Consider the following 15112-nt stretch of genomic DNA (forward strand, 5'->3'; position numbering starts at 1 on the left):
TTGTGCTCCTGGAGCCACTAGTGAGTGCAGTGGGGCCCCTGCTCCTTCCCCGTGCTCGTGTCCCCAGGTCTGATGCTCGGACCCAGAGCTGACCGTGCAGCCCCTCCCTCCTCTCTCTGCTCTGTCCCTGTGCTGGTCTAGCAGGTGGCCAGTGCATGGCAGGCCTAGGGAGACTTTCCTCTCCTTTGGGCCATAACTGGGAACCAGACGTAGGCAAGCGGTCCGGGCGCTCTTTGCCAGGCTGTGCGGAATCCAGCCGTTAGGTAGGCAACCTTCCAGCCGGACCACGAGCTCATTCAAAGCGTCTGTCTCGGCCCCCACGCAGCTTTGCCGAGCTCTGCACACGCGAGTATGTGATGCTGCTGAATGCACGAATGGGTGGAGGCCGGGGCTAGGACAGGGACGAAGCTCTCCTCCCCACGAGCGCTGCTTTCGGAGCCAGCCCCCAGCCCTGGCCCTGGGACGGTCTCCGGAACACTATTGGAAATCACCTGTTGGAAGTCCTGGGCTTCTTGGCGCCCCCAGGACTTGTGGTGATGGGGTCGTCCCAGTTACAGGGTGGCCAGCGCAATAACGCCACTACAACAAAGGCAAATCCGGCCTCTCCAGGGCTGGGGCCGTAGCTCAAAGACCCCAGACATTGGCCTCAGTGAGCCTCAAGTCCATATCCAGTCCTGCTGTATGTCCCTGAGCTGGTCACCAGCCCCCTCTGAGCCTCTGTTTCCTTTTCCATGAAGTGGGGATGTGACCTGGCTTCCGGGGGACAACTGCGGAGATCAGGAGAGAAACTGTCACCCTGCCGGTTGCCACTGCTGTCCCTCCTCTTCCCACCTGGCCCACGTGGGCCTTGTCCTGCAGCGGGACGACGGTGGTGAGGGGCGACGCCGTGGCCATGGACACCAACAAGGGGGCTGGCCCCAGCGCTACCGGCGACAAAGACAGGGACCTGCAGATGCTGTTACAGGAACTCTGGCGGCTCCAGGCAAAGTACGAGACGAGCCAGGCCCCGCTGTGCCCCTGCGCCAGGCCCAGTACCACCCACAGTGGGCTAAGGGGCTGGAACGGAGCAAACGCACCTGGGGGCCAGGCAGGGAGGGGACGACGAGGGGGCGATCCCTGGACATAAACAGGAGGGACAGCGGTGGGGAGGGCAGTGGGCGGCTGGGCTCCTGCCCCTCGAGCTCGGACCCTGTGGGCTTAGTTTCCTGTCACGGAGGCAGGCCTGCCGGTGGCCCTCCCCTGCACCTGTCAGCTCAGCCCCTCTAAAGTCAACCCGCGAGGCTGTCCCCCCTCCACCCCTGGGTCCTCACCCCTCAGGCAGCCTGTCAACTTCAGGCTCCCCGTGAAAGCCTGAATCAGATACAAAAGGCTGTGTCTCTGAGCAATTTTATGGAGAAAAGGTCCAACTCTGCCATCAGATTCTAGTAGGGCTTCCGACCCCACTGAGGCTTAGCACCGTGGTGTGCAGGGTCCACATGGTATTTGTGGAGCAAGATGGGTTTTCCCGGCATTCTCCAGGACTGAATGGGTACAGTCCAGTGGGGCCCGAGAGGCAGAGAGGCCTGCCTTGGGGTGCTGAGCAGTCACCCCCCACTTCCCTGGAGGCTCAGCCAGCCGGCCAGGGCGGGTCCTGCTCTGCCTTGGTCCTTGACCGCTGCCCTTGACTGAACTCAGAACAGGTGGCCCAGTGGGGACTCAGCTTGCTCGGGGGCTGGCCTGGGCCTGCACGGCTGGGCAGCAGCACACAGTCGTCCCCCCTCCGGGGGTGCTGGGCCCCCCCACCTCGGATCGAGGGCTCACTATGTCCTGGGCACCCTGTGCATGGTCTGGGCCAGCCTGAGAGGGAGGGGCTCTCCTTACTGTCCTTACAGACCCAAGCACAGGGGTGAGGCCTCTGGCCAGGTCCCACCCGAAGGGCTGGACTCCACCCTCCCCGTGCCCCTTCCTCATGGCCTGACGATGGCAGCTCTTCCTTCGAACTGTGGCTCAGTTTACTCGGCAGGAAATGGGGTGGAGAGGCTTAGGTCAGCGGTCCACGGCCGGGGGTGAGGGTTAGAGGCCCGGCCAGCGCAGGTCTGCGCAGGCGATCCACGGAGAGTGGCCTTGCAAGAGGTCACGGCCTGGGAGCCCCCAAACCACATTCCTGGGTCTGCCTCTTGCTGTCACGAGATGTCTCTGCAGGCAGAGGAGGCTGGAGAGAGAGGTGGAGAAGCACAAGCTTTTTGAAGACTACCTGATGAAGGTCCTTGAGAAAATCCCCAAGGGTACGTATGGCCCTTCCTCTCCGCTGCCGCTCCAGCCTTGGGACCAGAGTGAGCCCAGACTCCGTCTGCAGAATGAAGACCCACGGAGGCCGATGCCGCGGGGGTTTGAGGGGCACAGGTGCTGAGCGAGCCACCAGCGCTGCCGGGGGGGGGCCTGTGGCGAGTTCCCCAGGTCCCGGTTTCCTGCTCTGTGACTAGGGGAGCAGCACCTGTTGTGCGGGTCGGACGAACTCATCCTTCATAAGTCCGTGCTGTGGATCACGACCCACTGAGTGCAAGCCACGATTGCTATGATTTTGCGTGTCCTTGGTTTTGTTTTTTGTTTTGCCGTTATCGACAAAAATTGCACGGACACCAGAAATGGGCTTTGTGTTTTGTTTTATCTTGATTAGTCCCGGAGCCTGCTGTTGTCAGTGCCAGAAACTTGTTAGGAAAGGGCAGGGGAACAAATATTATTATTTTTTTAAAGATTTTATTTATTTATTCATGAGAGACACAGAGAGAGAGAGAGGCCGAGGCGCAGGCAGAGAAGACGCAGGGAGCCCGACGTGGGACTCGATTCCGGGTCCCCAGGATCACGCCCTGGACTGAAGGCGGCGCTAAACCGCTGAGCCACCCGGGCTGCCCACAAATATTATTTTTATTATCATTATCTCAACATCATCAACAATAACTATTCCTGCTTATTAACTATTTACTTTGTGGCTAAGCTCTTCAGTAAATATTTTTTTACCCCTTTGTATGAGCTTCTGAGCCTTGTGTTACCCAGGCTCAGAGCGGCTAAGGAACTTGCCCCAAATGCCCAGCCAGGAAGTGGTGGCGCTGGGTCTGACTCTGGTCTGACTTCAGAGCCGCTGTGACAAGTGCTATGGAGATGAGAGCCCCCAAAACTCTGTCCTGAAGCTCAGGAAGGCTTCATGGAAGAGGCGGCCTCTCCTGGGGCGCAAGTGAGTTCAGCGAAGGGGAATGGCATTGCGGGCGCAGGGAACAGCACACATGTAGGCCGGAGCCACAGCCCTGCGTGGTGAACTGAGGGATGGCGAGTTCCAGTGGGGCACCAGGGCCTGGCAGGGGTGCTGGGAGATTTGATTAACATCAGGAAGCTTTGAGCACCAAGCCAAGGAGGGGTGAAGTCTCCGGGTCAGCATGGGGCTTGAAGCAGACTTGGCACTCAGGGCTGCTTCTAAGGCAACCTCATAGTACGGGGCAGGGGGCTTCCTAATTTGGCAATTCAACCCTGCTCAACCCATCCAGGATGGGTTTCCTCCAAAGCTGGGGACCCTGCCGCTCACGACAGCAATAATTCCTGTTGCGGGCTCCCGCGGTTAGCACTTTCTCCTTGGGGACCGTGTCACTGGGCATCCTGGCTCTAGAATCTGGGTTCTCCGCTGCCAGGTGGCCTTTCTCTTGAAGAGGCAGGAGGTGGTGATGGTGCTGAACAGCCGCGGACGGGTCCTGCTGTCCTGGGGTAAGGCCTGCATGGGTTGCCTGGCACCTCTCAACTGTGGGCTCCAGCTGGAATTTCAGGACGTAGGTCTCATCCACGTCGTGGGCATCACCCCTGCAGGGGGCAGGTGAGGGCTGGGCTGTCTGTCACCACCCATCCCGCCATGGCCCTGTCTCCACAGGTCACTACGAAGGGGAGGAGCCAGATGAGGCGCTGGTGGGGACCATGGTGGAGCATTACGAGAAGCTCTTCATAGTCAGCCAGGACGTCCAGAAGCATCTGGAGGCCCTGTCCGAGATGAAACAGGTCATCTGCCAGAGGCTGGAGTCTCTAGAGGAGAGCCACAGGGCTCTTATCCCGGTAACAGCTCTCCGAAGCCTGGTCCCTTGCCCTGAGGCCATAGAACTGGAGACAGAGGGTGGCCCGTCCCTCTGCACCCCGGGGAGGCCTTGGAGCAGCGGTGGGCTGCTGAGAGGGTCTGGGTGGGGCTGAGAGGTGACACTCCAGAGCCTTGTCCTGTTGCCCTTTCTCCCCCTTCCTTTCCCTGTCTGCTGGCTGGCTCGGGGTTTCTCCAGAAGCTTAGCTTGTTTCAAAGGCGTTCTTGGTGGTAGAAAAGCCCCGAGTCCTAGATTCAAACAGACCAGTTCGCGTTCCATTTCGGTCTCCAGCTGCATGATCCTGCGCAAGTGTGGACCCTCTCTGAGCCTCGGTTTCCCTATCTGTCACATGGCAATGCAACCTAGTTAGTAGGTGGCCATGAGCACTGAACACCAGCTGTACCAAGTAGGTGCCCTGAAGTCCCCCCTCTCTCCTTTTTGGTTAATCTTAAAATAAATAGAACTTTTGCCAGGAGGCCTGGGCATTCCAGCCAGGAGAAACTGCCCAGGCAGAGGCCTGGCAGGATGACCCTGCGTGTTGCGACTGGGGCCTGGGACCACCACGGAGGGGAAGGGGACCTGGAGAGGCAGGCTGAGGGTGGCTGGATTCTTGCCAAGGGCCATTTCGTGATGTTTGCGGAGAGTCTCTGCCCCCTGGTGGCCGCACTGAACACCTACAGCACTTTGCACCTGTCTTCCTTGGGAGACCCGGACCCTTTAGGGTTGGGCAGGGCAGGGTGAGATGCACTTTACCTGCTTTTTTGCCTCATTTAAATCTCACCCCAGGGAAGCCTGGGTGGCTCAGCGGTTGAGCGTCTGCCTTTGGCTCGGGGCCTGATCCTGGGGACCCGGAATCGAGTCCTGCGTCGGGCTCCCTGCATGGAGCCTGCTTCTCCCTCTGCCTGTGTCTCTGCTTCTCTCTTGTCTCTCATGAATAAATAAATAAAATCTTTAAGATAAATAAATAAATAGATAGATGATAGATAGATAGATAGATAGATAGATAGATAGATAGATAGATAGATAAATCTATCTCACCCCAGCACCTGAAGATAAGTGCTTCAATTCTTAGGGCTGAGACAAGGGGAGACGAGGGGAGCATTCGTTGGATCCCATCTTTATTTAAAATGTTAATATTTTGTCCCTCATGGAATTTTTGTATTAACTATGAGTCTTTAAAAACTATGATTTTTCTATTCATTGGAGAGAGAGAGCGAGAGAGAGCACAAGCAGGGGCAGAGGCAGAGGGAGGAGCAGACTCCCTGCTGAGGAGGGGGCCCAACATGGGGCTTGGTCCCAGGACCGCAGGATCATGACCTGAGCCGAAGGCAGATACTTTACCAACCCAGCCACCCAGGCGACCCTAACTTTGATTTTTTTAAATAAATGTTGGATTAAAATATGATTTATCTTAATTTATCTTCGTTTTAAACATAAGCTGGGTTTTCGATACCACCTTAAATTTCGCATCTTAGACGCAGTTGCACCCTTCTTCCCACTTTCCAGGGGAGGAGACTGAGACGAGGAGAAGTGAGGACACCTGTGTATGTCCCATGTCCAAACCCACCCACAGGGCCTCGCTGGGGTTGCAGCCAGCACAGCCCAGTGCAGAGCAGGCTGAGCCATGGGAGGCCACCCACAGCCTTGCTCGCTGGTACCCTCCGGGCAGCCCCCCAAGGCCACAAGGGGGGAGACCCTTGAGTCTGGTTATGGGAGGAAAGGGGGGTCTGGGGGAGCGAGTCAACATGCAAACCCCAGTCAGCCTGGATGCCTTGTCGGGTATTTCCTGATGCCTTGAACAGTTGGAAGATCCAGAACTTCCCCTCTGCCCACCCTCACCATGGCTCAGACCTCCCCAGGGCAGTGAGCACCTGGGTGGGGGCGGCGGGACCAGGCCCAGGGCAGATGTCCCAGCTGTGCCCGGGTGACCCAACCTCTCCCATCGCAGAGCCTCAAGATCCAACTGTGTCAGCTGCAGAAGCGGTGTCACCACCAGCAGAAGCAGTGGCTGCAACTGGAACACCGTGTCACCTCCCAGAAAGACATGGGCAGCTACAGTGTGAGTCCAGTCTGCGGGATGGCGGTGGGGCAGGGCTGGGGGCTGCTGTCTCCTCAAGAAGCATCACCCCCACCACACGCAGATCACACACCCCGCTTGCCTCGCCCTGGTGACTGCTTTGAAGGGGCTTCTCTAAGATGGGGCAGAGATTACAGTTAGGAAATCTGAAGGCACAGAGAGTTTAGAGCCAAGCTCTGCCAAGAACCAGAGCTGGGATCCCCCGGCCCAGTCCCAGAGCCTGGCGTATGCTGGGTGCTCACCCAGTCCTCCTGTGGTTAATGATAGGACAGTGGCATTTAAGTGAGTGGTTATTATGCACCATCGCCAGTAATGGTTAAGTCTCTGTGCTCATCACCCGGCAGAGCTTAGCCCAGGGCCTACCCTGGGATAGGCACCCCTCAACGTGGGTGGGTTCTTACCTGTTATCTATTTCACAGATGAGAAAAGTAATGTTCACAAAGGGGAAGTCATGGCCAAAGTTCATGACCAGGGGCCAGGATTTCTGGGCTTAAACTCTCCAGCTGCTCCTTCCTGGCCTTCGGAATGGGAACAAGTTACCCTCTGGCCCCTGGGTCCTCACTTAAACCAGAGCCTGTGCCCTCCCAGCCCCAGGGGCTGCTGGGAAGACACCAGGGCCAAGGCCAGGGGTGCACTCCACCGGGACAGAATGTGGGCAGCAAATGCAAGGCCCTCTCAGTCCCCGTGTGATCCTAATTTGGAAGACAAGGGGGTTGGGGTCTACATGTTGCCGACCTCCAGCCAAGGGGCTTAGAGACAGAGTGGATTGGCCACTGTTTATAGAGCCCCTTCTGGATCTTTCTCTTCAAGATGGGAAGCAAGGCCGCCACCACTGAACACAGCCCTGAAGACCTGAAGTCTAGGCCTCCAGTGCTGCCCAGAGTGAGGGGCTCCGGGTTCCTCCATGACCCTTCCCAGCCCCTGCCCCAGGTGTGGACCACAGGTGTCTCCAGCCAGGAGGACCCCCTGGGAAGGTCATTCAATGTCCCTCATGGCTGGGAAGAATGCTCAGGCCCTGACCTGGGAGGGACTCATCCAAGGCCCTTGGGGCGGGGTGGGGGGAGAGCACAGACTGGGATGAGAAGGTGGCTTCTCCTGCCTGAGCAAGCTGGGGGTGAGGGGGATGCCGGGAGAGGACCAGAACCTCCTCTTCCTCCTCCTCCTCTTCCTGCTCCTCTTCTTCTTCCTCTTGCAGAACCAGCTGCTCAACTACGTGCAAATGGCCATCGACAGCATGGTCCGGCAGTGTTCCCCTTCTGCCCGCAGCACGCCCAGGACCATGGGCCTCTTCTCTAAGCTCGACCTGATTCAGGTGAGGACTCCCTGCCGCCCCAGGCTGGCCTCCAACCTCGGCCTATCCTGGGGCTCAGCTCATGGTGCATTCGCATTCAGCCCCCAGGAGCCAGTCCCTCCATGGCTACACGGGCTCCTGGGGCAGTAGCTCTTGAGGTCTCTATTAGTCACTCAACAAACTTGTAGTGAGCTCTCATCTGGTGGAGGATCAAAGGGAGGTGCAAAGGAACTGCTGCCCAGCCTGGCCTTTCTCTGTGGCCACACCCTGCACATCACACACATGGACATTCGTGCACTCTCTGTACACCTAACAATACATGTGAAGCACCTGCAGACAAACATACTGAGATGCCACGGGGATGGCCCCACATTTACACTCCCATGTGTGCTCTGGGAGGCCGCAGTTCTGTGACTGAGGGAGCCTCTCTCTTGCAGGGTCCTCAGTTGAAGGCTCAGACTCTCGGTTGAGTTCCCTGGGCTTCCCCGTCTCACTGCCCCCCAGGACCAGGCCCCCACCTGCCCTGTATCGATGCTTTGGTACAGGGGACATGTTGTCACACTGGCTTCCACTGACCACAGAGCATGTCTTTCTTTTCTTTTTAATAATGTCTTTACTGGGATACAATCCACATGCCATACCATTTTCCCTTTTATTTTTTATTTTTATTTTTTTCATTTTCCCTTTTAAAGCATAAACCTCCACGTTTGCGTTTTTGGTTCAGTCAGAACCCGGCAACCATCACTACTACCCAGAACATTTCTTCACCCCAAAAAGGTACATTCTGCATCTGGTTTCTCTCACTTGGCATAATGTTTTCAAGGTCGATCCATGTCATAGTATGAATCAATACTTCATTCCCTTTGGGGGCTGGATAATATTCCACTGTATGGAAACACCACATTTCCTTTATCCATGAGTTGATGGACATTTGGGTTGTTTGGGGGTGTTTGGCTATTGTGAGTAATGCTGCTGTGATGTTTGTGCCCAGGTTTTAGTGTGGACATAGGAGTTCAGTGGTCTTGGCTAGACACCCAGGAGTAGAATTGCTGAATCGTATGGTAACTGTATATTAAACATGTTGAGGAACTGCCAAACTGTTTTCCAGAGTGGCTGCACAATTTCACAATCCCATGATGAAGTGAGGGTTCCAGTTTCTCTACATCCTGTCCACGCGGGGTATCATCCGTCTTTTGTAATTCAGCCATCCTAGGAAGTGTGAGGTTATATCTCACTGTGATTTCGCTTTGCATTTCCCTGGTGACTAATGTTGTTGAGCATCTTTTTTTTTTTTTTTTTTTTTTTTTTTAGTTGAGCATCTTTTATGTGCTGATTGGTTATTTGTATCTCTTCTTTGAAGAAATGTCTGTTCAAATCCTTTGCTCATTTTTAAATTGGATTATTTGGGTTTTTTTAATTGTTGAGTGCTAAGATATATTCTAGATAGAAATATTATCAGATATATGTGTTTGCAAATATTTCCTCCCTTTCTGTGGGTTGTCCTTTCATTTGGTGCCCTTTGCAGAACAAGAGGTTTTAATTTCGATGAAATCCAGTTGGGCTGTTTTATCCTTTGGCTACTTGTCTTTAGGCATTGCATCTAAGAAACCATTGCAAAAGCTATAATCCAAAGTCGTGAAGCTATACGCCTAAGTTTTCTAATAAGAAATTTATAGTTCTTGCTTCAATATTTAGGTTTACAATCCATCTTAACTTGTTTGTGGTATGGGATAGGGGTTGGATTTCATTCTTTTGCATAAAGATACTCAGTTGACCCCATACCAACTGCCGAAAAAAAACTATCCTTTATCCCTTGAATTATCTCTGCTGCCTTGTCTAAAATTAATTGACTGCCAATGTGAAGGTAGATTTCTGGACTCTTAATTCTATTGCATAGGTCTAAATGTTTATCCTATGCCAATACCACACTGTCTTGATTACTGGAGCCTTGTAGTAAATCTTGAAATTGGGAGATGTGAGTCCTCCAACTTTGTTCTTTTTTTTTTTTTTTTTTTTTTTTTTGAGGTGGTTCAACTCTTCTATTAAGGTATGTTTGCATCATAAGCAGAAGCTCAGTGGCTGGGTGGGTTTCAGGCATGGTGTGACCCAGGCTCACTGGCTGGCCTGGGACTCATCCTCTCCATACTCTGCTGTTGGTGGACTTCAATATTGGCTTCACATTCTAGGTCTCAATTTGCTCTCCTTACTTGACACAGGCTCAGTGTTGATGTTCAAACACAGGATGTTCGGTTCCTCTGGAACACGCGGGGCTGTGTCCCTGCCCCAGGGTTGTCATAGCAACAGCCAACAGTCAGCAAGCCTGCATCTCTGTTGAGAAGGACTTCTCACGAGCTCTCAGACAGCACCAGGGCTGCTCCGCGGCATGGTTCCAGGGACACCATTCACATCGTTGGCATCCCCTGGGGCACAACTCATGTTATTCATATTCACATTGTGATATGAATGATGTAGTTTTCAATAGGGGCACATTTGTCTAAGTAGTCACAGTGCATTAATTTCATCTTCCTCCCAAGAAAAGGGAAGAAATTACACGGTGATGTCAAGGGGTGCCCTGGGTCTCCTGCAACAATCACGCAACTAAGACGTATTGAGTCGCTCAGCATTGTGCTAGGTAAAGAGTCAGAGATGGAAGGTCCTTATGAAAAGAATGTCTCTCAGAGAGGGAAGCTGAGGGCAGTCAGGGTGGGCTTCCTGGAGGAAGCAGTGAAAAGAGGCAAGCAACCACATTCAGGAAACCACACCAGAACTTGGACTCCGCCATCCAGCTTGGCCACCCGTGGGCTGTGCTGCTCCAGGTAAGTCGCTTAACCTCACTGAGCTTCAATTTGCCCATTGGCCAAGTGTCACTGATACCATACCCTTTGCAGGATGCTTGTGAAAGTTAACCAAGGTGTAGGTCACCTCTGATGGTGCTTTGGTCCTTGGGAAGGGGTGTCAAAGCACCAGCAGGTGAGAGAGATCTCGTTTTCCTCCCAGGAATTTATGTTGGACAAAATGGAGACAATAAGATTTATCTCACTGCTCATGGAACCCAGAGTATGCTGGTCAGGGGACAGTCTCAAGGACCCCAGAAGATACCCCAGATCCTTCGGGAAATGCCCAAGGGATCAAGACTCAGTTCCCAGAACCCCTTTTCCAGGCACCCAGACTTCAGACTGCTCCAGCCTGCACTGACCCAGCTAGTGGCCATGCAAGCCCTGCCAGCATCATGACCATCTTCTTACCTGTCCAACCTTCTTTTCTCATCACAGCACCTCCAAGTGGGCAGGAGTCAGCCTTGGGGGTGGGGGTGGGTGCTGTTCCCTGTCCTGAGGGATTAGCAGGCATGGAGGCTGGGAATGAGGAAGGGGTGTGTGTGTGTGTGTGGGGGGGTGTTCCCCGGTTGGACCCAGCAGCCAGGTGGGAGGTCTGGGGCTAAGGTCACATGCTCACAGTGATCAGTGGGTCTAAGAAGAGTTGTAGATAGATGCCCAGATTTTAGGGATATCCAAATCACAGACACTCTCATACAGAGCCACCCAGGGCCGTAGGATGCATGGGAGCTGGCCTTGCCCACAGCAGCCTGGGGAGCACAGTAGATGGGGGACTGAATTTTCTGCTCGGGGTATCTCATCACTGGTTCTCAGAAGCTGAATACCGAGTCAGATCTGCTGCCTTCCTGAGAGTCCCAGAGCTGCCTAAAGTGAATGCTGCTCTCAGGTAGACGTTGGCCAGGCAAAGCCCTTCCCCAGGCTGGTTTTGCCACCTGTAGGATTGGGTGAGAGAGTGTCTAAGGGAGTCCCCTCCCCAGTCTGCATTTTTAGGTCAGTGTCAGAAGGGCTGGGTCTGCATGGAAGGCACTGGTTTGGTTTTACTGTGTCACTGGTGTAAAATCCTCCTAGCAGCACCTGCAGCCCTGGAAAGAAGTTAGCTCTGGAAGTCTGCGTTGGTTTATCGGTTTGGGTAAAAGGGGCCAGTTACGAGCAACTGATGAGCTGCCACAGTGGTCAGCAAATTGACTTTCAAAGAAGAGTTTCAGAAAAGATGCTGCTATGCAGTCAACAAACACAGAAGGTCTCTGTTTCTCAGGGGTTGCTGGGAGAGGGGTCAGGAAGCTCTGAGGGAGGGAAGGTGGGAGCTTGAATGGGTTGTAGCTGCCAAGTCAATCAGGGAAGCTACGTACGTATAATAAGACTGAGTGTGGCCAGGTCTCTACGTGCAGCTTCACCAAAGGAGAGCCGAGGAGGGACCATTGCTTTGAGTTCTGACCTCACAAGCCTTTGGAGCAAAGTGAACGTCTCAGGTCGGGCTCCAGTCAGGTTTGAGAAGGCCAAGGTGGTGGGACGGCTCTGAAGGTCAAGCGAACACAATGGGGAGGGTCTTCCAGTTTGGCCAGAGCATGAAGAGCCTGACTGGTGGTCTGAGAAGGTGGACTGTAGACCCCTCATGGGGTCCATGGACCGGGCTCCAAGGTTGGGGCTTGGGTCTGGAGGCCACATGTAGGGGTGCCTTGGTCCACTCGGGCTGCTATCCCAGAAGCCCGTAGACCAGGGCTTCACACCACAGACATTTACTTCTCATACTTATGGAGACTGGAAGTCCCAGACCAAGGCACTGGTGGGTTGGTTGCATGGCGAGGGCCCACTCCCTGTTCTCAGATGGCCGTATTCTTGTGTCTTCACGTGGTGGCAGGGTCGAGGCGCTCTACGGGGTCTTTCTTATCAGGGCACTAATCCCACTCATGGGGGCTCCACCTGCAGGACCTACTTACCTCCCAAAGGCTCCACCTCCTAACACACCAGAGGTTGGGATTTCATCACGTGGATTTGGGATGGGAGGACTCGAGTACTCAGTCCCTCGCAGGGAGGCTCCCACCTTCTTAACCTTTCCCGGTTCTCCCTCTGCCACGACAGTCTGCTCACCAAAGAGATCTAAGGCATCCCATCAATCCCCTGTGATGCGGGCATGTGCTAGGTCAATGGTTCTTCGATTCCAACATTCATTGGGAAGACTTGCGAAAACACAGAGCGTGGCCCTACTCCAGGTGCTTCTGATCGAACAACCTGGGGTCTTAGAGGCCTGAGGATTTGCATTTCTAATGTGATTCCCAAGAGATGCTGATGCTGTAGGTGCTGGGATCACTTTGGGAACTGCTGCTTTGGAGGAATAGCAAATCCCAAATGCCTAAGCCAGCTCTGCTCCTCCCCCTGACTGGACTTCAGTGTCCCATCTGCATGACAAGACTGGACCTGGCAGCATGGGAGCACCATCCCCACCCTGTCTAACCTCCCGGGTGGCAGGGGACATATACCTTTTTATAGGCCCAGGGCATGGTTCTCTGGCTTCCTGGCTGTTCCAGGTGTGAGGACACCTGGGGTGGGGGGGCTGTTGTCCTCCTGCCCCCTGCCATCCGCACGCTGGGCACTGGGTGTGCATTTGGAGGTCTACTTCAGGTATTTTGTCACACTCCTCAGGGAGGGAAGAGGATGATCAGAACAGGTGCCTGGGGTGGCAGTGGCCTGGCCATCAATCTACATTTGCAATGGGCAGCCAGGTCTTTCAGGAGCTCCCAGCCTCCACTGAGAGGGGCTTGGGTCATGAAATAGACGGATAGGGTGCTGGGCTTGGCGATGCTGCTGCAGGCAGGTACTAGAACGCCGGGGTTTATCCTTTCTGGTCTTTGTGGTCAAACAGAAAGCTATCTCAGCCCCAACCCTGTACCTTTAAAGTGCTTTTTCTTGGGTTTCATGTTAGCTGGAGAAAGGCCTTCAAGTGCATTTGGAGAAAAAAGCAGGGGTCAGGTACCTGATGAAATGTCATCTCATCTGATTGCCCGATCAGATCCTGAGACCCCAAGACCCCAAGACACCAGGTGGTCCAGGGCTTGGACACTTTGTGACACAGTGAGCTCATTACCTGCCAACGGATTCCAGCTTTAAGTAACTTCAAGTGTGAGAAAAATTCTTCCTCCACACCATCCTGGGAAAGTTGGTTTATTGGCAAATGGTTGGTGCTGAAAAGCTTGGACATTTGGTGGGAAAATAAAATTACGTCCTCTTTCTAGACTATACACAGTGGGACGTTCCAGTTCCTTTGAGTGGTTGCTTTCCAACTTCCACATCATTGAAACTACTACGACAGTCGCTAACCACGGAGATGCCTGGAACCTATTCTGGAAAGTGCTGGTTCTGAGGTGGGGCCCAGAAATTTGCATTCTTAGCCAGGCAGTTGCTATGGCAGTTCCAGGTGGTTCCAGGCAGGAACTGGGCAGTTCCAATGAGATGGCTCTCCCAGCATAGGGTGAGAAATACCGGGTATGCAAATGCCCAAAAAGAAGAAAACCTGGTCTGTGTCGCCCTGCTCTTCGGTCAGGAAGCACTTTGGAAGCATGAAAGCCACAAAATTTTTTTTCTTATCCCTCCAGAATCAAGGGGTTCTTAGGGGTACGTTCCCTCCATAGCAGAGCTCACTGATGATAAACCCGTGGCGGGGGGTGGGGGGTGCCAGGGGGGATCATGTTTTAAGCCTCTGATTATGTCATAACCTACTAATATCCTATTGGCCAAAGCAATTCACATGGCCAACCCATCATCAAGAGATGGAGAGGAAGGCAGCCTGGGTGGCTCAGTGGTTTAGCGCCGCCTTCAGTCCAGGGCATGACCCTGGAGACCTGGGATCAAGTCCCGCATTGGGCTCCCTGCACGAAGCCTGCTTCTCCCTCTGCCCGTGTCTCTGCCTCTCTCTCTCCATCTCTCTCTCTGTCTCTCATGAAGAAATAAAACCTTAAAAAAAAAAAGAGAGAGAGAGAGAGAGAGAGATGCCCACCAAGAGCCTCCGGCAAGTGCGTGGAAGTGGACACCACCGCGGGACAGTGAAAACTTGGGACCCCTGATTCAATCTGCTGCACTAGGTGGCTATTAACACCTGCCTCCTCCCGAGGATCATGATCCTCTCACCGATAAGCACTGGTTTAGTGCATATCCTTCCACTCTTTTATATAATTTTTCAAATTCCAATATAATTTTTTTTAAAGCTTTTATTTATTTATTCATGAAAGACACAGAGAGAAAGAGGCAGAGACACAGGCAGAGGGAGAAGCAGGCTTACTACGGGGAGCCTGATGTGGGACTTGATTCCAGGACACTGGGGTCACACCCTGAGCCCAAGGCAGACGCTCAACCGCTGAGCCCCCCACTTTGGTGTATCCCTACACTTTGGTGTATTCTCTGGAGTTTCTGCAGTGAGCATGGTGCACTTTTATAACTGGAAAAAGAAAGCTTTATTGAAAAGTTGGGAAGATTAATTGGAAACTAACTCTTCTTGGCATCTCACAGATCCTCCCTTTGGTGTCCCTGAGAAAAAGGCTACCTGCCAATTTATTCACCTGCAGGACCATCTTCAGGACTGAAGCCAGTGTTCTCAGCCCCCTGACTATTGCCTTTCGTCCGCGTTTGAGGACTCTGGCTCTGAATTAGTTTCCACTGGTCTCTAGCCTTAGTTTTCTGGCTCCATGTTACAGAAGGGGAGGCTGCAGCTCCGAGGTTAAGTGGCTGGCCCAAGGCGACACAGCCGCTCAGTGGAGGAGCGGGGACATTAGCCCCAGTCCACGGGCTCCAAATGGAGCTGCCACCTAGAAGATGAACGAGTTTTCATTCT

At 53.7% G+C, this 15112-nt stretch overlaps 1 protein-coding gene across 8 annotated transcripts; it reads left to right on the top strand.

Annotated features, from left to right (window-relative positions):
* The first annotated feature begins 4 nt into the window (after positions 1-4).
* CCDC197 (coiled-coil domain containing 197) lies at positions 5-15110 on the top strand. 8 transcript variants are annotated; one of them, XM_025444135.3, is made up of 9 exons: positions 5-349; positions 738-987; positions 2182-2264; positions 3893-4071; positions 6037-6147; positions 6976-7095; positions 7361-7477; positions 8149-8233; positions 13298-13932. In XM_025444135.3, exons 2-9 carry the CDS (start codon positions 893-895, stop codon positions 13393-13395), a joined length of 888 nt encoding a protein of 295 aa, XP_025299920.1. In that variant the 5' UTR covers positions 5-349; positions 738-892; the 3' UTR covers positions 13396-13932. The 8 variants fall into 8 exon arrangements, with proteins under 8 accessions (XP_025299920.1, XP_025299925.1, XP_025299924.1 ...); XM_025444140.3 differs by lacking the exons at positions 8149-8233; positions 13298-13932 and adding an exon at positions 14976-15110; XM_025444139.3 differs by lacking the exon at positions 8149-8233 and having other exon boundaries at positions 13298-13929.
* Positions 15111-15112: the final 2 nt, after the last annotated feature.

Source organism: Canis lupus, chromosome 8 (assembly GCF_003254725.2).
Source record: "Canis lupus dingo isolate Sandy chromosome 8, ASM325472v2, whole genome shotgun sequence".
Taxonomy (NCBI): Eukaryota; Metazoa; Chordata; class Mammalia; order Carnivora; family Canidae; genus Canis; species Canis lupus.

What these genes read in the sequence shown, in the direction of transcription:
- CCDC197 (XM_025444133.3), top strand. Translation starts at nt 893, where the DNA reads ATGGACACCAACAAGGGGGCTGGCCCCAGCGCTACCGGCGACAAAGAC. An exon ending in CCTTGAGAAAATCCCCAAGG is followed by an intron (nt 2,265 to 3,892) that starts GTACGTATGGCC and finishes CTGTCTCCACAG; the next exon opens with GTCACTACGAAGGGGAGGAG. An exon ending in CTAAGCTCGACCTGATTCAG is followed by an intron (nt 7,478 to 10,453) that starts GTGAGGACTCCC and finishes TTTTCCTCCCAG; the next exon opens with GAATTTATGTTGGACAAAAT.